This window comes from Rhamphochromis sp. 'chilingali' (genome assembly GCF_963969265.1).
Source record: "Rhamphochromis sp. 'chilingali' genome assembly, chromosome: 8".
NCBI classification, from domain to species: Eukaryota; Metazoa; Chordata; class Actinopteri; order Cichliformes; family Cichlidae; genus Rhamphochromis; species Rhamphochromis sp. 'chilingali'.
The window spans coordinates 5,148,931-5,176,458 of record NC_137935.1 but is presented as its reverse complement, the minus strand read 5'-3'; the positions used below and the strand labels follow the sequence as shown (position 1 = coordinate 5,176,458).

General features: G+C 43.0%; 1 protein-coding gene across 2 annotated transcripts; it reads left to right on the top strand.

The window, feature by feature from the left end:
* ccdc9 (coiled-coil domain containing 9) lies at positions 1 to 26,178 on the top strand. 2 transcript variants are annotated; one of them, XM_080889404.1, is made up of 15 exons: positions 1 to 129; positions 739 to 791; positions 1,496 to 1,600; positions 2,696 to 2,830; positions 5,636 to 6,073; positions 6,826 to 6,909; positions 7,360 to 7,524; positions 7,632 to 7,813; positions 8,631 to 8,689; positions 11,603 to 11,723; positions 11,980 to 12,142; positions 12,387 to 12,909; positions 14,049 to 14,213; positions 15,463 to 15,618; positions 23,589 to 26,178. In XM_080889404.1, exons 2-15 carry the CDS (start codon positions 789 to 791, stop codon positions 23,591 to 23,593), a joined length of 2,304 nt encoding a protein of 767 aa, XP_080745530.1. In that variant the 5' UTR covers positions 1 to 129; positions 739 to 788; the 3' UTR covers positions 23,594 to 26,178. The 2 variants fall into 2 exon arrangements, with proteins under 2 accessions (XP_080745530.1, XP_080745529.1); XM_080889403.1 differs by lacking the exon at positions 23,589 to 26,178 and having other exon boundaries at positions 15,463 to 17,347.
* Positions 26,179 to 27,528: the final 1,350 nt, after the last annotated feature.

The window sequence follows — 27,528 nt, the reverse complement described above, 5'->3', positions numbered from 1 at the left end:
TGGCAGGAAGTTAGCCGCTGCTAACAGGAAGTGGAATAATGAGGACGGATTGAGGCGCAGGAATTGGCGAACAGCAGCGAGTTCAAACATTGGCCCTTATTGCCGTTGCAACAGTTCCCTCTGAAACAGGTAACGTGAACGGACTGTAACTTTAGTGCGTGTGAACGTTCATCCAGGTGTTCTTCTGCACGTCGTCTCTGTTTGCGGTGGTCTGTTTCCACGTCTCGTGGGCTCCTCGCGGCTTTGTATCGGCTCAGACAGCTCAGACATGGCTCAGTGTGCTTACATTACTGAACAGCATACCAGGGACAGACAAAAACACCAAACCAGTACTTTATTGCAGCTCAGGTGAGGCTGGATGTGCTAAAATAGCCTCAGGTATGTGTGCTGTGGTACTGTTCCTCGGGTGTCATATATACGTCTTGTCTGCAGCTCTGAGACTTTTACAGAAGCTTTTGAAATGGGTTTCATCACACACCTGGCTGTAAACTCACCTGCGATTACCTTCAATAGTGTAATCAATAGTGAGGAAGGGTGAAACAGCAGAAGGGAAAAGAGGGCGGTACCCAGTCACCGCTCAATTTCTGTTACTGTGTAATCTAGGGTTTCTATTCATCCTTCTTGTTCCTGTGCTCACGGGTTAACGCAAAGAAACTCACCTTACTGAAGGTGTAGTATCTGTATAGTGGAGGTAAAGAAACGGTAGGATGCTCCTCATCCTCCTAATCTTCTTTACAGGTGGAACAAGCAGCCAGCCACCAGTGTGTGAAGAAGAGCCGAAGGCAGCTATGGTGAGTAAAAACACTGCAGACAGTGTCTTGATCTTCTGTGTAGGTTACCCAAAACTTTCAGGAGGACCAAAGTCTGTCTAGAAGGAAGTCTAATCATCTCACAGCCACCCTGGTAACGGTTTCAGGCTCGTATTTTGGAGAGTCATTTCAATTGCTGTTATTTTTAAGGCTGTTCTTGGTTCCTAACATCCTATATTTAAATTAAATTCATCCGAAAAGTATGCAAAGTTGTTGCCTTCTGTCTGTTGTTAAACTTGGACACAGGGCGTTCATATTTGCATCTCCCGCCTCCCGGAGAAGTCACTAAATGTTTCCCTTACCTTTAAACTATCGTTTATCGTTACGACAGAAACAATTCATGAGCATTTAAAAACATAAAGTTGAATAATAAAGTGGTAACATGAGACAGAAGTACAAAGATGAGACAAGTGTATAAAAGTATGTTCTGCTACTACTACTGCCATCTTTATTCTCGTTGATTTCAGTTTTGCGTTCTTTGAGCGCAATCTCTCGCTCTTTCTCTCTCATAGAATATTTGTATATGGGTGTCTTATTTCTTTCTCCTCTTTAATAAAAGCAAAACAATTATTTAATTAAGCTGGGACAGCTGATGTATCTTCATTGTGCTTAGTTTAGCGCTGCACATTAAAGTATTACAGGCCAAACCGGTCTTGTCACTTCTGCTTTCCTCCTCTTTGCTTCAGTCTTCAACGGTGGATCTCAAGACAAAGGAGGAGAAGGATGCAGAGCTGGACAAGCGAATTGAAGCTCTGAGGAAGAAGAATGAAGCTCTGATGAAGAGGTACCAGGTACGGAAAGATTTTACACGCTAAATGTATCTTTAATACTACCATCTTGATGTTGATAACTGTCCTCACCGAAGAATGATGACATCCCCAGAATGTCTCAAAACACAACGATTCACTTCTACATAAAAGCAGCTTGTTTTACCACATTAGTCAAAGATTATACTGCATACTTGAGACAAAAGCCAAGACAAATTAGGACTGTGGTTAAAAGATATTTCAACAACTTCTTTTTTTTTTTTTTTTTACAAGTTTGCTTTAATGAACTCAAGCTTGAAATACCTTAAAATCTTAAGTGGCCTTTATAAACATTCAGTGGAGCCACTCATGCTGTGTGCGCCCCCAAAAGCCCTGTTTTGAATCAGGAAACCCTGAATAACTGTTTTTGTTTGTTTGTTTCAAACCATTTCTCTTCTGAATTTATTTATTCACGGCAAGCAGCCAACACTTTCAAGTTGAATTTGAACTCGCTGCGTTTTGATCTTATTTGCTGGGATGTTGAGGCGAGCTGATGTTTCAGGATTTACTGCTACTCGTTTCTATTTTTTAAGGAATTCTTCACTTCATGAAGCTGAATGAGCAACATGGTCTCATCAATAGATTTGGGAGCTGTTTAATAAGTTAAATAGTTGTCATATGTCTTATTTCATTAGACTTGTAGCCACTGAAATATGATGAGAAACGTTTAGAAAACCAAATTTTTCTTTTCAGGTCTCAGATAAGATACAACCACAGCTTCTCTTGAGCTTCACATGTACAGACTGAGAAATTAAAAAAAAAAAAGTGTCTGAAGGATGAAACACAATATCATCAGTTCAGAGCGATTAAAATAATTTTCTTTTTAATTGGAAAATAGACACTCTTTTCCCATAAACAAACAGTTTTTGGTTTTCCCGACATTAGTGGCTGTCCTATTCCCTTTGCGCATTGCATTGTGGGAGAAAAGTGTCCATCAGCTGCACACGGATGACTACTTGACTTAATCTTCTTACTTTTGTCGTATGAACACAGAACACACCCCAGACCTGTTTGTCTTTGGTGCGTTTCTTATTAAGCATTAGTCTCACTGGGCTCCTGCATTTATTTATTTTTTAACAGGAAATAGAGGAAGATAAGAAGAAAGCAGAGCAAGAGGGCATTGCGGTGACTACACCTCGTAAGCCCCGCCCCCACGAGCCAAAGACGGAGAAAGAAAACTTCACTGTCACAGTCGACCTTTCTAAAGCAACAGGGGTGAGAAATCAAGTCGAACTGAACATCCTTTGTGTGGTGGTGCCGGTTCAGATTATGTTGTACTTCCATCACTATCATTTATTCACTTAATTTATGAAGCATTTTTAACCTACAACAACAGGGCCGACCCAAGTGCTGTACAGTCAAACCGAGTAAGAGATAAAAGCATCTGAAACAGGATATGTGCGTGAAGCATTTCAGACAGATAAAATGGAAAATAAAGGATTTTAAAATTAATCCGTAAACTGGAAGCCAGCAAAGAGAAGCGAGCTGCTTTCGCCCGCTCGCACTAGATAAAAATCAAAACAAAGTGTACTGGTGCAGATCTGGCGTCAGAACAGAAGTGTTGTGGGCAGGTGCCAGACTCTAACTGGGCCACATATGTGGGAACTTCAGTCACCATTGCACACAGCTATTTTTCTTTTTTATTGGATTTTCTGGGATTAAAAATGATTAAATATATATTTCACTTCTTTGACACAAAGTAGTGATGGGAGACGTTTATCTGTTTTTACAAATCGTGGCAGGGATTCCTACTGATTACAAATCTGTAAAGGTAATTGTCCTCTAACACTCTTCTGCTGGCACTTTGCTTTCAAAGGCCTGAAGTACTAAGCCTAGGATGGCTGGAGGGAACAGTGAAGCAGCGGGCATAAAATTAGAGCACAGCACACACTAAAAATACCCAAAGTTACCCTGTGAGAGTTCATGAGATGAGTTTTCTCTTTAACGTGTTTATCCATTCATGCAGCTCTGCTGGGCAAAAATGGGATTTTAAAAAGGCATGTTGGGTAATTGTCTTGAAACAGAGCTGAGATGATTGTACCTGCTGTACTAACATAATGTTGTTAACTGCAGATGTTTGTGCAGAATGAACTTTAGCCAGCTCATTAAAGTACCCGACCATGCTGGAGAACTATCTGTGTAATCGGTTTATCCAGCTCTTTCTGCTCGGTATGCAGATCATCTGTTTGTTAGATCTATCCTTTTCTCCTGCAGACAAACAGGATTTAAGCGTGCCTTGTGAACACAAATTGGACAAATGCCGTGGACACATTTGTCTGAAAAGGAGAAAAAACATGGATTGCATATAATGGATGGATGTAGCCATAGCGACATTGACTCTGATTTTTCTGAAGCCTGCATTTTGGCTGCCAGGATGTTGGGGGGTTTGTTGTCTGTTTGTTTTTTGCTTGTTTTTACCCCAAAGGAGGACACCTTTGGGGTAGAAACAGTGCAGTTCTAAATGATCGGCTAAGCCTGCCAAGCTGATCATGCACCAGAAAAATGCCCAATAATTAGTAACAGAGTAATAATACTTGAATTGGCCTCATGGACACATGGACAGTGAACTATCCAGAGACTAGATTTCATACCGGTCTGCAAACATGTTTGCTTTTCCTGTAAAGGCTCATTTTAACACAGGGACTCACTTTAGGGTGCAGCCTCAAGTGGTCAGTAGAGGAACTGCAGGGAACTGGGAACAATATGGCAAACCACAACAACATCATGATTCTTTTAGAGCTGCATTCATGGCCCATTGGTTAAAATCAGGGTTTTTAACGCTCTGTTTTTTTGGCACAACCAGTCCCCCCCCCCTCCATTAGTCGTTTAGTTTGCCACGTTTCTAATTAGTCTCCTGTGGGCTGAAGAAGCTGGTAAGCAGATCCAGGGGGGATACAGGTGTAAGAGTGGAGTGAGCGCCTGCTGAGATCCAGATTGCCTCAGAAAAGACTACCGATCACTGCCGGCACCTAGATTTCAAACTGAAAAGGTCATAAGACAAAAGAAAGGCCTGAAGAACAGCAGGGGGCTGCCTGCTCCACACGAGCGCCTGTCTGACTGGTTAAAGGGTTGATCTGGGCCCATTAGTCTGTTGGACCTTTTCTGAAGAGGCCTTTGAAAACCTGATGAACGACGATGGCCTCTTTCTGTCTCATAACTCAGCCTCTCAGAGTTCATCATGTTGTAGCTCTTTGCATAATCCATAGCGCAGATTAGTCTTTAGTTCATGTGACATTCATTAGATTGACGAGTTTGTAACTGTAAGAGTTGAGCTGTTCCATTTCCTGGGTTGAAGATGATGTGTTGTTATAATCTTCACCCTGTTAGTCCCTTTATATCCTAAAAGTTACGGCGTGCTATTGCTTGCAATTTTTTGAAATGGTCTTGAAATATTAACATTCCTGACAATACTGAAAAAAGTAATTGCATAATAATAATATAATGTATTATATTATGAATTACCATTATTACATAATATTAATAATGTAATAATGGTGTTTGAAGGCAATGAAGGTCATTCTCCTTCTTTTCCAATGAGCTGCTGTCAAACTATCTAATTTAAAGTGTGAATAAAATACGGCTTTATCTGACTTCTTATGAGCTCTACTGCTGATAAGTACCTTTTTAACTCAGATTTTTTTGACAAAAATCTAAATGAAAAACTTCAATTTTACACCATAAATCAACCAAACCTTTATTTTCTTTTGCCATGCGCTGTAACTCTTCTAGCACCACAAAAAATCCAAAATGTATCCAAAACAGATTTTTCCCTCACTTATAATTTATTGGTAGCCAAATATAACTAATATGATCTATAAGTTGTTATTGATCCACATTATAACAGGCTAAAATGGACACTTAGGTGTTTTGATTAGTCAAAGAATCAGGAATAAGGATGGTGTTTTTAAACTACCACATATGTCATGTTGAGCCTCCTCCAGCAGCTGACTGAAATTGTAACTAAGGTGCTGTTAAAATCACTCCGTTCACAGTGAAAGTCTGTGTGTGTGCTGCTTACAGGAGAAGAGAGTTGTGAACGAATGGAGACTGGGAACTCCTCGCGGCCGGAAGACATCAGAGGAGAGCGACAGCCACAGAGGGCAGAGTGATGGCCGCAGCCCCCCCAGGAGGACCGGGTCTGGGCGAATGAGTCGGGGAGGTCAGAGAGGAGGAGGTGGTGGAGGAGGAGGAGGAGGAGGAGGTGGTGGTGGTGGTGGTGGAGGACAAGTAGGACAAGGAGTAGGAGGTGGGGGCGGAGGTCGCCAAGACAGGAGAGACTGGGAACCGAGAACACCCAGAGATGGAGAGCCTGGTGAGGCAGGAGGCCATGGACGCAGAGGAGGAAGGAGAGGAGGAGGAGGAGGAAGAGGAGGAGGAGGAAGAGGAGGAGGAGGGGGAGGAGGAGGAGGGGGAGGAGGAGGAGAAGGGACACCAGGAGGAATAGACAGGAAATCCAAGGTGGGTGAGGATGAACTGTTTGAGGGAGGTTTTCACACAGGATGCAGCTGCATGATGCACGATGCAAGACACTGAAGATAATACATTTAGAGTGTGACTGTGTGGTATACATGGTAGTGCGATTACTTGAAGTCATGTATCAATGAAGTCTCATGGGGCTTAGCTTAATTTATTAACTGTTAAAGTCCATTCAGAGGTATGAGAATATGTCACATTTGTTGTCATATATTAAAAAATTCATATTAAAGTGAAATAATAAACGAAAGATGACTATCTATAATCTATAAATGATCTATAAACCGAGCTAATCCATATCCAGTTGTGTGTCTTGTTTAAATTCGAGTGCACGACCTGTGAATGTTCAAAGCTGCTTCTGTTCTTGTGCTTTTAAGCACCGAATGTTGACTTTCAGTTTAAAACAGGAGCTGGGATGATTTCAGTGTGTAGAAAAAACATGATACAAAGAATTTACATGTGTATGTAACATCTACAAAAGTATTGCTGTAGCCACGGCACGTGCTCTAACTTTGGTCCCAGCCATTTTAATCTTTTAACACAGAAGTACTAAAACTGGGATTTTTGGGAAAATACTGCAGAAATTTTTTTATTTTGGCTCAAAAATCTGCTGCAGTTACCTCCTGGTGGAGGACTTTGTAACATGGACGATGCAGTCATTTTCCAGTATTGTTAAAACGGTTGTAACACTAACATCCTGTTCAATAATAACTCGAATGTCACAAACTTCCTGACAGGAATGGGAGGAGAAGAGACGACAGAACATTGAGAAGATGAATGAAGAAATGGAGAGGATAGCAGAGTATGAGAGAGGACAGCGGGTATGGAAGTCACTGGGGGGTTTTTTTTGGGTTTTTTTTCAGCTGCCATGTGTCGTAGCGGGTTTGATTTCCAGAAATGGATTTTACAGACAAGGCTCTGAAAGACCAACATTATAATAAAACTTTTCTAACCACTTATTTTTATTGGAGTTTAATTTGCTTAATATAGCAGAGATGTGTGTAAATGCATAAATTGTTGTCCGGTGAGACAGCACAGATGGATTGTTATGACTGTACACACACCAGATGTGTTTTTTTTATCCTCTTAAATTACTATAACATAAATTTCCCATAAGATCAAGTGTTATGAAGCTAACCGTCTCTGCTTTGGTCTCACATTTAAATCGTGTGGTTCTTCTGCGCAGTATTTTTGTTTGTTTTGCTTTTTTAAAATCATTTAAAATCAGCGAGGAACTAGCCTGAGCTGAACAGAGTCGTTCCGTTTCACAGCAGGATGGAGACAAACCGACCCGTAACTTCCTGGATGACCCGAGACGTTCAGGTCCAGCCCCGGACACGGACCGCAAGGAGGGCAGCCGGAGACATGTACGAAACTGGGGGGGACTGGACTTTGACAATGTGAAGACAGGGTCTGAGCTGGAAAAAGAGTGGACCGTGAGTACTTCTTTAAAAATGGGTTTCGGGTGGTTCTGTTTATGAGCATTACCTTTGTCTTTATTTAAACTCCTGTGGCTGAATTATTTACTCTGACTTCTCTGCAGAGCCGGAGACCTGGTCCCAAAGGCTCTATGGATATGACGATGTCTATGACCGGCCGGGAAAGAGCAGAGTACCTGCGCTGGAAGAAGGAGCGTGAGCAGATAGATGAGGAGAGATTAGCACGCCATCGTAACGCCACAGGCCAGTGGAGACGAGAGTGGGACGCACAGAAGACGGACAACATGTAAGAGTCTTTCTTTTAAAAGTAAACTAAGATCCCGTAATTCAAACTGCAGAACAAAAAGATGCCAGGAAGTCTTAAGGCAGCCTCTGCACATCAATTCATCCATCGAGTCACTTTGATAGAGCATTGAGGGGGGCCTCCTTCTCCCCAGCCACCTCCTCGAGCTTATCGGAGGCCTCTGCAGAGCTCTTAGATGAAACTGTGGCAAAGAAATGGATCAAAAACCGTTCAGAGTCTGAGAGTCGGCACAGTATTGAAGTGGAAGATGCTAACAATCTCAAGAAGAGGTGACCAGAAACCTGACAGTGACTTTGATGGAGCTTCAGAAGTCATCTGCAGAGTTTAGAGACTGAGCCAGAGGGACGATCATCTCAGCAGGACTCCAGCAGAGCAGCTGGACAACCTGCTTGGACTTTATCAGATGGAATTGAAAGGAGATGCTTCTCAGTGGCAGGGGCGCAGTTCAAGGGAGAATAAATGCAGCAAAGTAGGATAGAGTGTAGTGAGCCACAGCATTCATGAGGCTTCAGGACCGGTCTGTGACGGTCTTTGGTTGGTCCCGCAAAAGTCCAGACTTAGAAACCCTCATTGAATATCTGTGTTGTGTAGTAGTAGTCTGTAGTGTCTGAAATAGTGCCGCTTATGTTGGGTTTACTAAAGCTCTGCTACAGAACTTTAGTGACTTTACAAAGATGGAGGGGGAGGAAGAGGTGAGCACGATGGAAGGCGTCTGCTGGGATAAAGATGGCGACAGACTGACGTGGCAGAGAGGGCGCTAACGTTTGATGTGTGTGTAACCCTGTGGCTGTTTTCACAGGTTCAAAGAGGACCCATATGCGGCCACTGAGGGTATCCCATCGGAGGGCGGCAGGAGAGGCAAGTACACACAGACGCACGCACACCCATCGCATGCTGTTGCACAACACAGCCGCTGACCCTCGATCCACCTCCATGCCACGGCTTCGCTCGTCTGACACGATGTCTCTCTGCTGTGTTGATGTATACACGTCAAACACCCCACTCTGTATGAGAGGCAACACAGTCGCCCTCCTGAGTAATTAAGCTCGTTATGTAAATGCTCGCCGTGTTTCCCCAGAGTCCAGATTAAGCTTGGAGTTAAGCCGCGGTCGTTCTGTTTGGAGGAGTCCGGATTTCCTTTATTGTGCTAACTGACTTTGACCAACCCGACCGAAGCTCCTGCATGTTTATTTTATTTTTCAAAGGACTGAAGACTTTATTTGACTAGGCAGAGATTTTAATGGTCTTTACTTAGTAGCAAGATAAACGATGTTTACAGAGTTGCAGTGAGTGTTTATGTCAAAACCTTATTTCACAGATAATGTTTTTGGTGTGTGTGTGGCAGACGTAGTGTAACGTGTTTGTGTGTCCTCTCTGCAGCGCGGGGGCATAACTCTCGTACAGAGCCTCGGGGCAGGGCCTCAGGTTAGACCACAGCATGGGCCTGAGTCTGAGTGTGTCTGTGTGAAGCAGCTGCACCCAAAACCAGCCTCACCCCTAACTCACATGCCCGACTCACCCTCATGATGGCGCAGCCCTTAATGGTGTTATTATGACAATCAGCTTAGTCCACTATTGATACCAGCGTTTAATTCCACTTCTTTTTAGCTCATGTTAAGACCCGGGGCCTGTAGCATTCATCTTTTTCTTATCAGGCTTCACTCCTTAAGACGAGGAAGAGCTGACTGTAGTTACAGCTGCAGTATGCAGGGTCCAGTTATGTGAACAGGTCGTTGAATACAGGCATTCCTGCAGAAAGGTCGAGGCTTAGGTGCCCTGTTTAAAGATTATAGGACTGTTATAGTTGTATGTCATCGTTCAATGAACGTTTAGAAGCAATACAGTTGGATCTTAAGGATCTTTCTGTTATTGATTCACCAAGGAAAGATTATTATTATTATTTTAAACTAAAGTCTCTCATACTGCCTGAAATGGAAAAGCACAGGATCCCCTTTGGGAATGTTATTTTTCCAGAGAACTGATTGGTCAGTACAGTAGTTACCGTGTCCCACCTACTTAACCTGGAGTTAAACCTGAAGTAAACATGCTTCATGTTACAGGCCCCAGAAAGTCCAAACCAAAGGCAAACTGTCTTCATTCAAGGCACTGAAATTAGGAAACTTGTGTATAACTGTGAGAATTAAGCAACAGTAGCAAATCATGTTTTTAATTTTAAATGCAGGTTAATCTTGAGTCTTTGGAAATATCCAAATACTCTGAATCTGTCTCAATTAAACCTTCAGAGACCCTGATGTAAATTCTGACTGCTCTCATCTCTAAAATCACAGACGTTGTGACAGCTCGGAGAGGTTTGCCTTTGTGTGAGCAGCTCTAATCTTTCTGTGGCTGGAAACGCTTCAGATGCTGCCGCCTGCACACACAGCGACCTCAGGATGTCCACCAGTGTTTGTGGATGGTCCTCAGTTTTTGAGCCTTGGCTTTGGCTGCGTTCATGTCTTCACTGTGATTTATCCTTCAGTCCTCTTCAGTCTTGTCGCCTACATCCTTTGTCTCCTCACTGATCCCTTCTTTTCGTTTGTACTTGTATCTGTCTCTTTCTGACCTTTTAATGACATCCTCTCCTCTCTCCCTGTTGAGCTCTTATCCTCCTCCCTCGTCTGAGCTTTTGGTCTCTGACCTTCTCCTCGTGTCCTCTGCTCTTCTTCCCTCTCTGACTCTTTTTTTTTTTTTTTTTTTTTTTTCAAATTTCCACATTTCTTTTTTCTATTGAGGTCATTCCATAAAAAAATCAGCCACATCTTAAAAATAGGGAACATGTGACCACCCCAAAAATCAGCCTTTTTTCTTTTTTTCTTCTTTCCTTTGTCTTTTAATATGCAACACATTAAAAAATTTGCCTTTAAATTGACTTTGAACATCAGCATGTGTTAATGTGCCGCTGGCCAAAAAACAAGTTAAAGCATGTGGAAAGTCTCTTTTTTTGATACTTGGTTGATCTTCTAACTGTGATTCTTTGTGTCAAACCCGAGTCATCAGATTGGTCCCATGATGCTGATGCTGAAAGTTGGTCATAAAAAATGTTATAAAACAAACATTTTGGCTTCAGTTTGTGACACTGAAAACTCGATGTGGATTTCTCCTGAGACAAAATACTGGAAAAGTTAATTTTTTCCTCCTTCATGTCTCCATTAGCTGCTCACCTAATCAACACGTTTCTTTCACCCTCTGTACAACATCTCTTTTTTCTTTCGCTCAAATTTCCAGTTGTAACTCTAAAGGAGTCCAAACGAGGTGGCTTTAAAATTTGGATGTTCTCAGTTTTACTCGTAGTATTTCCTCATCCCTCTTCTCGTCTTTATCTTAAAAATCTTTTCGTTCTCTCTTGATGCCATCAATAATAATCATAATACACATCTGGCGTCGTCCCAGAGCTCAGACGCACTCTGCAGCTGACCCAGCGGGACAGCTGCTGTCACGCAAGTTATGACGTTAACTCGCAGACCGCAGCGGAGGCGGAAGAATCGGTGGAGGCAGTTTTTATTGAAATGTTTTATTTTTAACATTATTAGATGGACTTTTACATGCCTGGATACTTTCCAACAGACAGCCAGTGGCATAAAGACATGTTAATGACACAACGTGTGCCCCCTCTCCGTTTTGAATTTTTATTTCTTACTTTAAAAAAAACACTCCTGTGCCTCACTTTTGAGCAGTGATGATGAAACATCCATCACCTGCTTTCTGCTTTTTTAGATTAAACATCACAGCAGTTCATAGTTTGATGTATACTCACCATCGATGTCTCCTTAGATGACAGTAAGCGACCTCCGAAAGCGCCGACATTCGGCGACTTCCTGTCCCAGGGCAGGACCCAGGGGCCGAGGGGCGACCGGAGCAGAGGGAGGGGCCGAGGACAGAAGCAGAGCTACAGGTAAAACTTTTCTCACCATCAGCTGACAGATCCATTTACTTGACTTTTTAATGTAATTCTTCATCACAAAGCTGTTCTGCAGTGAAGAAACTGAAGTCTGAAACACTAAAATGACTTTTAAACTAGTTGTAATGTTCCTCATTTTCCTTTATAATAAACATTTTAACAGCTCTTGTTGAGAATTGCGATGGTTTTCGGTGTATTTCTCACGCTAATGCGATGTCCACTGAACCTTTTATTCTGAAACTTTTCACAGCATGCATGACAACCGCTGGGAGGGAGAGAAGGAAGAGGAGGAGAAGGAAAAGGAGAAGGAGGAGAAAGAGGAGAAGGAAAAGGAGGACAAGACGAAGAAGGAAGAGAAGAGTAAAAAGAAAGATAAGGAAGAAGAGAAATCTAAACCTCCCACAGTACAGAAGGTAACGGGTGCATCTGGACTTCTATGAATAATAAAGTATCTGTCATGCTGAGCTTTACTTCAGAGAAATGGATCCTTTTTCTTTTTGTGAGGTGTGAATTTTTTTTTAGTTTCTGAAATGGGACACGAGAGCCGGTGCCTTAAATGCTCCTGCCACTCCAATCAAACATCCAAATTAAAGCATTTGTTGCAGGATTTTAAATAAATAAATCGCTAACTCTTTCTTTGTTTCCATCTTTCCTTAGGTGGAGGAGAAGAATGGAGGAGGAGAGGATGATGATGAATGGGAGGATGCCAGTGACGATGGGGAATATGAGGAGGTGAGCGACTCGGAGCAAGACTCCAAAGGCGACGAGAAGAAGGACATCGGAAAGGAGAAGCAAGCAAAGAGCAAAGAGTCCTCCCCAAAAACTCCCAAACCTCGTTCTCGTCAGGCATCAGCAGGAAGCCCCAAAGATCAGCGGACTCCCAGGCCAAAGGTCCACATCCCGCCCCCAGCGGCCGCTCAGGAGTCCCCCGAGGGAGGCAAACCCCTCAGCCCCTTCTCCCCACTGGACGGCCACAAGCCAGTGTCAGACTGGGGAGAGGAGATGGAGTTGCTGTCACCCAGGAGCAGCATGGGAGGCGAGAGCCCGCCGAAACCCTCCAGCGTTGATTCCAGCCCCCCACAGAAGAAGGAAGAGGAGGAGGAGCAGCAGGAGGAAGAGATCAAGAGCCAAGCTGGCAGCTCTAGTGAAGCTGCCGAGTCACAGAGCGAGGAGCATGCAGGTAGAATAGTTACCCCACACTGAGACCATAACAGGGAATTATTGTAGCAATTTTCTGAAGCTGCTGCACATGTGCTATACCAGTGTTAACATCAAATAATATCCCAGGTGGCTTAAACTCAATAAATCTGATAAATAACGAGGATTTATCAGCTAATGATGCAATAACATTTTTTTGAAAACCATTTGTTAAAGTTAGCATTTGTGCAGGGCTATAAAGAGAAGAATCATTGATGCAATTTTACGTGTGTTAATGAGAAATCGCAGAGGAGCAATGTAGGATGAAGAGCTGTTAGCGGAGGAGAGAAACAGCACTCCAACAATCCTGAATGTAAAGCTTACGGAGCGTTTTGCATGTCCAGAAGGAGGCCCGGGACATGCTGGAGAGATCACATCTCTCAGCTGGTTTAGGAACTACTCCCTCTTCCTGGCCAGGAAGAGGGAGACAGCCTCTGGTTGACTATATAAGCGGCAGAAAATGAAGCATTTTTACTGTGTTCACAGAAGAGCCGTTGAGACACTTCAGTTAATGCAAATATTAACTTAGCGCGCTTAAACTGGGGGCTTGTAAAGCTTCAAATGCTGCAGAAGCGATTGACAACGTGTCTTTATTTCTTTGCTTCGGGCACCTTTTATGTTGTTCTGAAGGCTGAACTTTTACTTTTGTGTCAAGTTGGTGAACATTTCTCCCAGTAAGTCGGCAGAAGTGTCTCAACATAGGACTTTGTGCCCATTTAAGCTCTCTGTTCTCCTACAGGAAGCCCTGCAGCATGTCTCCCTCCTGCACAGGGAGGATGCTGCTGCACCTGTGACCCGTAGTGCTCAGCGTTTCTCAGAGACCTTTAGGGATGGTTACATAACTTTTTGTTATTTATGGAAAAAAACGGCTCGTTAGAAATAATTGTGACATTAAGGAAGGTCACTTTCTGGTTTTAATCTGTTAAATGGACAGCCTTCATATTTTCCCTTTGTTTCTGTCAAAGATTCAGTCAGTGAGGGGAAAATATTCACACCTCTCTTATTTTCTTACCTTGTCTCTTCTGATTTCTCTTTTTCTACCTCCGCCCCAACACCTCTCTGTTCTCTCCTTTTTGTTTCCTCCCCTCATCTTCACCTCTTCTCTCCATCCTCTGTGCTCAGCCGTTGATGTTTCGTCTCCTCCGGAAAAAGCTGAAATCCAGGAGATCCAGGTGATGGTGTCAGAACCTGACTCGGCTCCTAAAGACTCACCTACTGCACTGCCATCTGACCCCGCCCCCTGTGAGGTGAAGGTGGACGAGGATACGCCTCCAGCCCCGTCACAAGGTAATAAAAAAAAATTAACCCCTCAACATAAAACGCACCAGGCTGTTTTCATCCACTGCACCCCGCACTTCTCTAGGACTCGCCCAACAGGCGTGTGTGAGAGTGTAATATCTGGACGCTGTATTAGGGCGTTAGCTGGACTTATAGGACCTCCTACATGTTCTGTCCACGCAGCCGCTTCACCAAAACTACACAGAGCTTTTCCGATGGTGTAAACACGTGTGAGAAATGACAGCTATGGAAAGTTGAGTCCTCTGTTGCAGGTGAGCCCAGACTGATTCAGAGGAGTTTGCAAACCTTCACCAGTCTGTATGAGAGTGACTGCAGCTGTCTGCAGACGGGTTTCCTCCTGTCAGCCGACCCGTGCAGTCACCTTTTGATTGAAGCTGGTCACCCAGAGGTTGAGGATGCAACATCAGTGCATCAACCAGGCTACAGTTTTTCCCAGGCACATAAAAGTTGCAGTCTTATGTTTATTCTAGTGTGACTGAGACAAAAACAAAGACGTGCACAAATTAAAATGACTGGTTATTTCTGCTGCTTTAATTTATCCTAAATGAAGAACCAGAACATTAGAACCAGATTTATTTATGGTTTTTTTCATTAATCTTTCATTAGTATTTAGCTTTGTGGATTTTCTCATTTAAATTCAGATTTCGTTGTTTCAAAATGTTTTTGCGGTTTATTTTTTACAAGTTTCTAGGATAATATAGAGCGACTGGAAAGACGAAGTCAATTATTAATAGTTCAGTCTTAATAAATGTCAAAGAAATGTCCTTCACATGCTGGGTGTATTGGGTTATTTTATTTAGTTAATACAACATATAATTTCAGTCATTTTACATGTTTTTTTCTAAAGCTTAGTTTCTATTATATTTAACTAAAAAGTACTTTCTTTAGAGAGTAGAAACATTACACGCTGACAGTCCTGTGGTATAGTGAGGATCAGCAAACCAGCAGCAGCTCTAATCCAGCTGCATCAGGAGGATTAATCCAGGTGCTTCTAATCTCCCGCTTGAACTAACCCAGCATCTGAAATCCTCCCGCGCCGCTTTGCAGTTCAGCTCATTTTGAGCTAAATTTTAACTGATGTTAATCTCGATTCAAGTAACGCCTCCAAAACCTGCAGAATTTTTGGGTTCTCAAGTTGCTCTGCACATGAACATCTTTATTTCCCTCCAGATTGCCTTTGAGCATAAGCTTTTATTTCATTCTGAATCGAGCCTTGTTGCCTTTTTCTCTCCGACAGCAGACAAACCCGACTCCCCGCCCGCCCCCTCCGTCCTGGAAGCTGAACCGAGCTCGCCTGAACCTTCAGTAGAAAAAGAAGATGACGCGCCGCCTGCCGAGAGCGACGCTGCTCCGACAGCAGAAACGCAGCCGTCCTCAGAGCAGCCGTCCTCAGGTGCGGTCCTTATCACTGACTTTGAGACGGTGGCTTACTGTAAATCCCCTGCGCACCTCTAACGCCTCCTCACGCTGTGCTCCTGCTTCTTCTTTTTTTTGTGCTTTTTTTTGTGATTGTGCTGGTTTTCATTTCCCTCATGGTGTGGCTCTCTCACTCTTTTTGTCTTCATTCCCTTATAAATAAATCATGACGGGAGCTGTTTGGTGGCCTGACCCAAAGATAGCTTTAGACGCTGCTTTTTAAAAAATCTGACCTGCAATGCTACCTCCTCCTTCCACCGATCAGGACCCACTTCCTGTTTTGAAACTCCTCCCGGCTGTCTTCCTGCTCCTCCTCTGATGGACTGAAACTTTTAACTCCACCTCCTTTGTTGGATGCACTCCCCGTGTGCTGTTCCTCCTCCTCTTCCTGTTCTTCTCCAGCATGTAAAACCTTTTGTTTTTGTTGTTTTTATGGCTGTAATGAAATTCCTGCTGCTTGATGCTCTGCCTGCATTACCAAACCTTTTACTCTGTCTCCTCCTCTTATTTGTTTGCATTGATGTGAGCTGTTAATCATATGATATGATCAGAGTGCATTTGCTGTCTTGCCTGTTTTGCAGTTACACTCATGGCATCTGTGGAACCAGATCATTTCAGTTAAAAACACATTTTATAAGCAATCTAATTCAAAACATTCAGACTCATAAGTATCCGTTAACGTGCTCCTCTACCCATCAGCAATCTCAGGAGGGAAATCTGAATAATTCAGGCCTCAGGCGCTGAGTTGTTGGTGAACGCTGGGAACAAATCTGGACTATAGATGGTGCACAAACTAAGAGGACATCTTGTATGTGAGCAGAGCCAAATGAGCTCCATTAAACTCTTTCAGGGTCTTCTTTGGGTAGTTTTTAGTGTAATAGCTTCGCCTGATCAGGTTTGCTCCGCGGTTTTATTTTAGACTAAAATATTGTGATAATTATTAGATGAATTATGTGCAAACATGCAGCTAAATCGTGCGTGCTTTGACTTTTTATGTGGTGCCTCTGAGAAAGATCCACGTTTAATGAATTAGTTAAATAGCTTCCACCTGTCATACACCATCAGGTCAGGGTTTTATCTTGATTCTTGCAGTACTGTAGACTCTGTGCTGATGCTCATTTGTCTGCAGCTACACATTTGTTTCTTAAGCGATCTCCAAGGGTCTGTTTAATCTCTGTAAATAGGCAAGGGGCAAGAGTTTTGTACCTTTCTTGTTTCCATATACAATCCATTTGCAGTATGTTGGACAATAATATTTTGCAGCCTTTGGTCACGTGCAGGCAAACGTTCAGATATATTTTTATGTATTTGCATTTGTAAACGATGCTGAAATCTTGATATTTGCTTCAAAACTCGTGGAAATTGGTGTTTTTAAAATGCTTGAAGGATGAAGAAAACAGTGGGTGTATTGACAACTGAGCAGTAATATTATAAACCACAGACATGATATTTAAATCTGAGATGTCAGCAAAGGCAAAGATGATGATGTAAGAGGGGGAAAGTGGGGTAAAAAGTTTTTTTAAATCTTATTTTAGGGCAAAGTCATCGAACGTTTTAACCAGTTTTCATCTGATTGGTCAGGTGATTCTATACATGTGTTTTTGTTTTATTTTTTTAAGTCCAAGTGTTCCCTGGAGTTAAAGTTAGGTTAGATATTGCTCTGAAATGAAAGTCCCTGGAGGCGTTTTAATTTTGAAATGAATAAACAGCCACATTTGTATTCATTTACTTTTTAAAACATCTGCATAAGCCCAGAATTACACAATCCGTGCATCCATACAACAAAGTTCCCATCAGCCTTACTTATAATTTGTGTTTGGTCCTAATTAATCTCCATGAATATACATGAGACAAACTCAAGTATTCTGCTGATGGGTCATGTTTGAGATGGCACAGAGTAAATACTCCCAGTCTGGGATCCAATCAGCTATTTTCTGATGCCAATAAAACCTGATTAAAAAGCTGTTGTTATTAGTTTTTCTTTTTAATAATCTGCATCCATAAACCTGCCCGAGGACAGAAATGGAAATCTTTCCCCAGATATCAGCCGGCTGCACTGGAAGCCCAGAAAAATTGGCCACTAACTCCAGAGGCCCGATCATCAGACTATCTGGGTTCTCAGATTATATCCTAATTACCACATGCTTAGCAAGTCTAATCTGCCCAACACAGATTGGAAACTGGAGAGTCGGTGTGACTCTGGGGTGCAAATGTGGCTTTGAGCTCTGATGGTTCCTTTTTGCCATGAGTGTAGCTGAGTGCCTGCTTCAGAACTGGTTTCTGTTTATGTTGCTCATCTCTGTTTAAACCAGCAGTTCTCAGACTGTGAGGCCGACCTTTTAATTTACTAAAACTGAATCGTGGATCTCTTTTTTTTCTGGTGTTGGACGTTGAAGAAAAAAGAGAACAACTGGTTTAAACTTGTTTTTCTTTTGTATGTGTCTCTGAACAACACTGTGCTCCTTTATGCCCCTTTCCTTCATTCGTTGTGACACCCCTCATTACTGCTGGGGTTGATGGGAGCACTGAACTATAAGGCCAACCAGCCCTTACAGTGGGGCAAAAAAGTATTTAGTCAGCCACCGATTGTGCAAGTTCCCCCACTTAAAATGATGACAGAGGTCAGTAATTTGCACCAGAGGTACACTTCAACTGTGAGAGACAGAATGTGAAAAAAAAATCCATGAATCCACATGGTAGGATTTGTAAAGAATTTATTCGTAAATCAGGGTGGAAAATAAGTATTCGGTCACCTCAAACAAGGAAAATCTCTGGCTCTCACAGACCTGTAACGTCTTCTGTAAGAAGCTTTTCTGTCCCCCACTCGTTACCTGTATGAATGGCACCTGTTTGAACTCATCATCTGTATAAAAGACACCTGTCCACAGCCTCAAACAGTCAGACTCCAAACTCCGCCATGGCCAAGACCAAAGAGCTTTCGAAGGACACCAGGAAAAGTATTGTAGACCTGCACCAGACTGGGAAGAGTGAATCTACAATAGGCAAGCAGCTTGGTGTGAAAAAATCAACTGTGGGAGCAATCATCAGAAAATGGAAGACATACAAGACCACTGATAATCTCCCTCGATCTGGGGCTCCACGCAAGATCTCATCCCGTGGGGTCAAAATGATCATGAGAACGGTGAGCAAAGATCCCAGAACCACACGGGGGGACCTGGTGAATGACCTGCAGAGAGCTGGGACCAAAGTAACAAAGGTCACCATCAGTAACACACTACAACGGCAGGGAATCAAATCCCGCAGTGCCAGACGTGTTCCGCTGCTGAAGCCAGTGCATGTCCAGGCCCGTCTGAAGTTTGCCAGAGAGCACATGGATGATACAGCAGAGGATTGGGAGAATGTCATGTGGTCAGATGAAACCAAAGTAGAACTTTTTGGTATAAACTCAACTCGTCGTGTTTGGAGGAAGAAGAATACTGAGTTGCATCCCAAGAACACCATACCTACTGTGAAGCATGGGGGTGGAAACATCATGCTATGGGGCTGTTTTTCTGCCAAGGGGACAGGACGACTGATCCGTGTTAAGGACAGAATGAATGGGGCCATGTATCGTGAGATTTTGAGCCAAAACCTCCTTCCATCAGTGAGAACTTTGAAGATGAAACGAGGCTGGGTCTTCCAACATGATAATGATCCAAAACACACCGCCCGGGCAACAAAGGAGTGGCTCCGTAAGAAGCATTTGAAAGTCCTGGAGTGGCCTAGCCAGTCTCCAGACCTCAACCCCATAGAAAATCTGTGGCGGGAGTTGAAAGTCCGTGTTGCTCGGCGACAGCCCCAAAACATCACTGCTCTCGAGAAGATCTGCATGGAGGAATGGGCCAAAATACCAGCTACTGTGTGTGCAAACCTGGTAAAGACCTATAGTAAACGTTTGACCTCTGTTATTGCCAACAAAGGTTATGTTACAAAGTATTGAGTTGTATTTTTGTTATTGACCAAATACTTATTTTCCACCCTGATTTACGAATAAATTCTTTACAAATCCTACCATGTGGATTCATGGATTTTTTTTTTTTTTCACATTCTGTCTCTCACAGTTGAAGTGTACCTCTGGTGCAAATTACTGACCTCTGTCATCATTTTAGGTGGGGGAACTTGCACAATCGGTGGCTGACTAAATACTTTTTTGCCCCACTGTATATAGGTGATAGCCCATAATATTACCGCTTCATGGTGCCGTGAGTCATGCACCGCTGGGAAGAGGAGTCACTCACCGTGGTCTGAATCAATGTTTTTCACATTTCCGTCCGTTCGTCTGTTTTTCTGCACGCTGTGGTTTAAAAGTGAGCTAAGTGGATAAACCACAGGCTGGAGGAAGTCCAGTCATTAGCACTCTCCCTGTACCCATTTATCATGTGACTGGGGTGTTATCACTTTGGCAAATGGCAAAGCTTTAAATAATAAATATTTCCTTTTCTCTGGAACTGTAATAATATGGAAACAGTTTGAAGTCAGCGTGAGTTGGGCTTAAATTCAGATGGCGTGATAAAAGCTAGAAAGGCGATCTGTGGGCAGTTAATTGATTAATCTCATAAAGTAAAACCAGAGGAGAACCGAATAAAATGGTTCAAACTGAAGGAGGCCTGTTATGCTTTTCCTGCCGCATGTATCCTGATACGATCCGTTAATCTTAAAAATGGTCAAAGTTTCAAAAATTGAGTTGCTTTTTCAGGTGTCATGTGACACCATAGAAAGTATATGATCATGCTAGTCACAGAAGCTCCACCCATTTTTCTTATGCAGGCCGGCCAATCAGAAGAAAATTTCTTTAAAGGTGGTAGAAGCTAAACAGGTAAAATTAAAGCGCGAGTCATACTAAGCTTCTTTATTAAAGTCCAGAAATAAACATGGAGCTGCAAATGAGAATAGTTCCACTTGATGGAACCAAGATACCAAGGCTTTAAAATAATAATAATATGTGAACACACATATTCAACAACTTTTAATTAATCTACTCTTAATGTATAAATTAGGTTGTTGCCGCAAAGGATGATAAAAACGGCGGCCATAAAAAAAAAAAACAAAGGTGAACTGAGGTTGTTTGGACTTTTGCTGGAGCAAATTTTGACTTTTATTCTTTTATTTTCATAATTTTCTTTTTTCAAGTGAAGATTTGTTGCTTTTCTCTGTCATTTAATACGAATAAACCATACGTTTTTGGCATTTGCAACAATTTTGACATTTGAATTTGAATTCCTCGATTCTTTTAAAATTAAATCGAAATGATTAACACAGAATATTAGTTGATAACAGCTGCTTGTGTGTTATCTTTATCCAATTAGATCTGGGCCGTTTAAAAACAGACTCCAGTAAAATTTTTACCATTTGGACTGAGTACAGCAGTTTTAAAGGATCGCTGCTTTCCTTTTGTTCTGATATAAAAATCCACAGTAGCTGCATTTACACCTCTGATGACTCATTCGTGATAAACGGCACAAGTCAGGTAGGTGTGTGTGTGTGTGTGTGTGTGTGTGTGTGTGTGTGTGTGTGTGTGTGTGTGTGTGTTGGCGTTAGGGTGGAGATCAGGAAACCAGGGAAATTAGAGGCACAATTAAGCTTTTAAAGGCTTTTCAGAGGAAATGAGCTACAGCCTGCTGGACAGATGATAGGGCTGATACAGTGGAGTCCGTTTAAAGTCTGATTGAATTAAATCGTGTGATGTTTCTGAGGCTCCAGTGTGGAGAGGCTGAATTGCGTGAATCACTCAAGTATTGGCAAACGCCAACATTAAAACACAAAGATATTGTTGTAGCAATGTTTGCAGAACAAGTCACGGACACAACATTAAGAGGCTGTTTTGCACTCTTGGTAATGTTTATGGATTGTTGGAAAGAGTCACATGGCCGAGTGAAACCTCCTGTCTTCTAAAATTCTCCATCCTTTAAAACCTTTTTATCTGTTTTACCTTTTAATAACATTAATAGTCTAATGTCAGGAGGTTTTAAAGTTCTGAACCAAATGTGAAGAAACGACTGCTCTGACTTTATGGAAACATCGGTGTGTATTGTGTTGAAGAGATATCAACTGAAGTCGAGCTGTGTTTGAGCTGTACTTTTGTGCAGTGCCATCGTGCACCACAAGGTGACGCAGTAGGTCAGTGTAACCTTTTATTAAATTAAAATTTTAATATTTAAAGTTTAATAAAACCTCGTTAGGGAATGAAAAGATATATCAGAAGTTCAACCTGCAGCCTTCAAACCTCGCTGCTCATGAGAGGAAACTATAGCAAAAATAAATATTGGCTCTTTAGCTTGCAGATACTTTAGCTGCCTTTACGTTAGTACCAACTCGGATCGACTCGACTTGGATCGACTGGTTTTCCATTGCAATTGAGTACCTCCTAATATGCTTGGCCATTGTCATAGCAACGCGTCAAAGCGTCCCACAATGTAATTAATATGTGACGCGAATGCTACAGCAACGGTGGACGTCCAGGCAAGTATATACCTGCTGCTCAGTCTGGCTGTTCGTTTGACTCGGGGACCACGGCGTTGTTTTTTTTGTAGCCGTTTCCCTCGTTGCCCGGTTTTAAAAGTGGCGGTTTTGATTTTCGTGAACGAGACGCTTTCATGACTCATCGAGCGACGCTGCTGACCAGACAATCAGTAGCATGCAGTCTGATGACGTCACATTTTAGCACCTGCTCGGATTGTTTGGAACCCGGGAGTAGGTACTAAATTGTACCAGGTGCTATGACCTAATGGAAAACCCTGAAAAGCGTGAACCATGGCGAGTCGTGCTGAGTAGGTACTAATGGAAAAGGGGCTTTTGTGTGGTTCAAAATTTGTGTTAGATGATATATGTTGATATCTTTAAAGCTAGTTTCCATTGTGACCACAACTTTATTGGCATCTGCAGCATGGGAGGGTGGTGCAGGACAGTGGCGAGGTGTGTGGTGGGAGTGACAGGTGGGCAATCATTCTCTCCGAGCCCCTCTTTGTTTGCAGTGGCAATGGATAGGCTGACAGGTGGGAGCCTCTGCAGGGTATGATGTTTGCAGATGACTTTATGACAGTAGGGAGCAGGTGGCGGTATGCACAGGAGAGAAGAGGAATCAAAGTCAGAGGCAGGACAGAATAAATGTGTGCAGATGACAGTGAGACAGATGCAACGAGGAGAACACGTAGTGAAGGTAGGTTAGTTTAAATACCTGTGGTCAATCATCCACATCACAGGAGAGGTGAAAAAGAGTGCTGGCCAGGTGGAGTGGGTGGAGATGCTTTGGATATGTGCAGAGGAGGGATGGGAGCTGCCAGGCTGGAGGAAGAGCTCAGAGAAGACTAATGGCTGTAGTGAAGGAGGTCATGCAGAGGGTTGGTGTGACAGGAGGATGGTAGAGAGCGATGATCTGCTGTGGTGACCCTGAAAGAAGAAGAGGAGCATGAACTCATGACAGGAATGAGAAACGAGGAGGAAAAAGAGGTTTTACCGACTGTGTGTCTGTGCGGTGACATCATTTCCCGAGTGGTCGTTCCTCCATGGCATCAGCTGGAAGCAACATGAAAAATGAACTCGCTCGATATTAAAATGTATTAAACTGCCTCTCAGATTTAATTACACATTAACTGAAAGCACCGGGACGCCGTTCCAGATCTTTCCAGGCTACTTTAACCCCTTCCCTTATCTTTCCATCTTAGAGGGAAAGTGCCACGCCGGGGACGTGAAATACAACTGCTGTTTGTGACTCGGGGATCAGGATGCGTTCTGATCTGCTCTGAGAGGCTTTCTGCAGCTGCGAGAGTTCATATTGATCACCAGCTTCTGTGCATGTGATAATTTCTCTCATTGAGCCGCAGAGTGGCTGAATGCGCTCGTGATGGCTGCAAATGTTCAGCCTTTATGGTAGTCTGAAGTGCGTTGGGTGAAAGGCACATTCTCTAGGCCACACACTTTTAAACATCCTCCTTTTGTTTGTATCAACAGACTGAAGCTGCAGCACGTCTGAGGATGGATGGATGGATGGATGGATGGATGGAGGAGTTGGATGCATCACACTACTCATCCGTGACCACTGCATATCTAAATTTGTTTTAAAAAACAGGAAAAAAATGACTTCATCCATGATGAGGAGGTGGAGGACGAGGAAGTGTGCATTGCCTCCACGGACCAACCTCTCCTTAGCGCTCTGAGCTGTGATCAAACACCCCCTCCCTTTGCTTCACCTCCCCTCTCTCTGTAGTACTGAGACATCAAAAGTAAAATGTCCATCAGTGTCTTGGTTTAAAAATGGCGACTTCTCTCTACAGACTCGTTGTCTCTGCTGCGAGAGAACATCTGTGTTCGTGTGAAAAAGTCATTCTAACACTGCCCTGAGAGCCTCACAGAGGTCGTTTCTGCCTCAGAGGTTCTGCTGAAGTTACAGACAGTAACCTGGATTACTTCACTGCCTGGATTACTTCACTGCATCCTTTTTGTCCAGCAGGCTCTCATCCCCATTGATCGCCCAGCCTGTATAAGGTCGACGTGGTCTCTCCGTTCAGGACCAGGAACCAGAATTTCTCCACGGGAAACAGACAATCATTAACTTCCAACTTCCCCAGTGATTGATTGATTGGATTCATCTTATTAGCCGATCGTCTGCAAAATGAGGCGATCGCCGTCCTGTTCTAACATAGTTACAGGAAACAAGAAAATGGTGATTGACACAGATATTGACCACGCTTAAACTGATATCCTGTAAGAGGATCTCAAGCACATTAATCAATGAAAAACAAATCTGCCTTTTCCTCAATTTTATTTTCTTGATGCTGTTGAAATTAAAAAGGCAGGATTACAGCTGCCAGACCCAGTTAATGTTGAGCTTTAAGCAGAGGTGACAGCTGTTTGCTAAGCTCGCTTCTTTCCGATCAGTTTCCGTCTTTTCCATCAGGTCACGCTGTAGTTTCACCGCTTCATTTTTTAAGGTGGCGGCACAGATGACGCAGATATAATTAAATTTTAATTGATGATGTGATTCTAATTCAGCTCAGATTCAAACTCTGCTGTTCATCGGCTCATTTTGTGTCGAACAATATCGAACGTAATAATATCATGTAATGAGTTATTGTTTGTAGTAGATGGTGGCAGTAAAACGGCGCCCTTTTTACTCCGAGGACAGCAACTGTTTAGGTGTCAGGCACACCGGCTCGATCTGAATGGTGACGTCTTTTTAACTCTACTGCACACATAGTTACACCATTTGGGCGAAATGTTGGCGTTTTCCATCCATCCGTCCGTTTTCTGCCACTTATCTGGGTTCGGGTCACAGGGGCAGCAGTCTGAGTAGACTTCCCTCATCCCGACCATCTTCTCCAACTCATCCATGTTGACACAGTCATTCCCAAGCCAGCCAGTAGATTTGATCAAGTTTTTATCACTAAATATAACTTTTAATCAACACTTAAGCAAAGATTTGTTCTTTGAACTGCACAGACTCGCTGTGCAACAACATAAACTGTGTCTTTGAATTATTGGGGAAGTGCAGCATGAAATTCAGACACTTTTCATAAAGATTAATTTATTATGTGGATTCATTTTTGATCAAATCTGAAAACACAAAAATATTGCTTCAGAATTCTGTGAAAATCACATTTTTGTGATATTTTTATCCTAAAGCTGAAGTTTGCTTGTCCTCAGAGGCAGCAGCCATCAGCAGTCTCTCTTCAGTCGTGTCACTATGTTGAGCCTAACACAGTGCATTTGATCTGATCTGAGTTACAAAGAGATTCACATATTTGCAACACAGGAATCCACCGACTGCATAGTTGCGGTGTTGGTGCAGGCGTAAAGCAGAGGGGTGTTTTAAAAGGCACAGCATCGAGCCGCCACGTCTTCATCTGCATTAAGCAGGAGTTTAGGGTTCTTTGTGCAAATCAGGAGCGTTCGCGCCAACAGGAAGTCTCTGGGAAGTTGTGGAAAATTGTGAAATTAACCCCTGTGAGTCTGTAATGAAGACAGATTCAGCAGGCATCGTCCTCCCAGACGACCCGCTGTGTTGATTTTGGTTTTAAACCAGGACTGTGGGAGAAAACCCACGCGAGATGTTCATCCCCGCAGGTCACACATCCCTTTTCTCTTTATCGTTCCATTGAAAGGCCATCGGTGAGTTTAAATATCAGGAGGTAAGGCGTGCAGTAGAGGGTTAAAGAAGAAACTCCCAACAAGTCCTCAAACCTCAGTTTCACCCATTTCTGAACTGCAGCACGTTTGACGTGTCCAGATTAAAATCAGTGAAACTGAGGTTTGTCCGCGTGTTCCTGACGTTTTCTTCCTTTTTAATCAGCTGCTGTTCACCTGCTTTACCTGAAAGAATCATGTGACCTACTCGGGTCTTCTCTTTATTTCAAATCTATCAAAATCAATTATGTACACAGAAAAAAAAGTCACTCCAGTTGATGATTTGATTATGTAATTCTCTCTGATGTTGCTTTACATTTAGGCGACTACACTTTCCCGGCCCTCTTAGGACTCGCTGCCTCCATCATATGAAGTTTGTTTTGTTTTTTGGGATTAAATGCAAATGTTTTAAACTGTCGTTTGTGAATGAAACTGTCTCTTTTTTTCTTTTTCTTTTTTGTTCTGATGGTTTATTTTGGAGTGAAACCGCTCTCTCATACCTCAGCGGGCCAAGAGCTTCAGAGTGAGTCTGTTTTCTCAGCTCGCATCAGCCGGAGCGTTGAAACTGTGGCGTTTAAACACACGTGGATGAGTGGGGATGCTTTGGTTTTTGTATTCTGTATCCAAGGAATAAAAGTGATGCCTCTGGGTTGAAAGAAAACTGCAGTATGTACAGTTTTATAAAAGGAATTGAAGTTTTTGTTCCAGCATTGAATGTCTGTGCGAAATGCAGCCTGTGATCTCTGAAGTTTCCTCATCTTCCTCTTCTCTCCGGTTTGAGCAGGGCGTGGTCGTGTGTGTTAGTCCGGTGTCCATCACAGTCCAGTCCTTTTATCGGCTGTTCAGCTTGCTGCATCCTAGCACGCATGTTTAGGTGAAGCCACTTTGATTGGTTCACCTCCTGAGCCCAGCAGGCAGCTGATATCTAATCAAGTTTTACTGTCCAGCGTTCTCGGTCTTCGCCCACCTGCTGATTCTCCTCCAGCAGCCTGTGCAGCAGGGGCGTCTCCGGGCAGGTTTTCTCCTTCTCCAGGACGACCGACAGGAAATCAGAATGATCAGAGACGCTGTAGGGAACTAATGGAGAGTAAGCTGCATGTTCCTCAGCTCAGGATCTGCTTTGGCAGAGGAGGTGATTGCCTCTTCCATCCAAAATCTGAGTGTGACTCTGAGGGCAAGTTTCACCTCATTTCTCTGACCCCAAGTTCATCAAGTTTCTCTGAAAACGCAAATGTAGAAGGCATACAAAGAGATGTAGCTTCTGTTTTTTTTATGTTATGAAAGACCTCGATGAGAAATGTCCACGTCAGAGAGGGAAGGAGCATCTAGACGCTTGTACAGCTTTTAAAAAATATATTCAATGAAATGAAAAGCAAACTTTTGCTTTATGTTTGTGTTTTATTCATTCAGCCAATAAATGTTTTCTCTCTCTCTCTCTGAAGTCTAACGTGTTTGTTCTCCACGTGAGGAAATGATTTAAAATGCTGGTAATATTTCCTACATAACAGAATCTGGATCACCGACACCGTCTCTGCTCCGTTTGTCCGCCACCAAGACGCGTGAATTCAGGTCCTGCTCGCAGACACAGTCCCGGACTGAGAAGCCGATCTGCGTCTGCACACACGAGCATCGCAGCTCCTGTTTGAACATTGTGACCTTGCTCGCTGCAGGACAGGAAGACAAACGGTTCCTCCTCATCCTCAGTTAACACTACATAACGGGGGCTAGTAATCCCCCCTCCTTCCGCTGCCTGTGACTCATCTGTGCA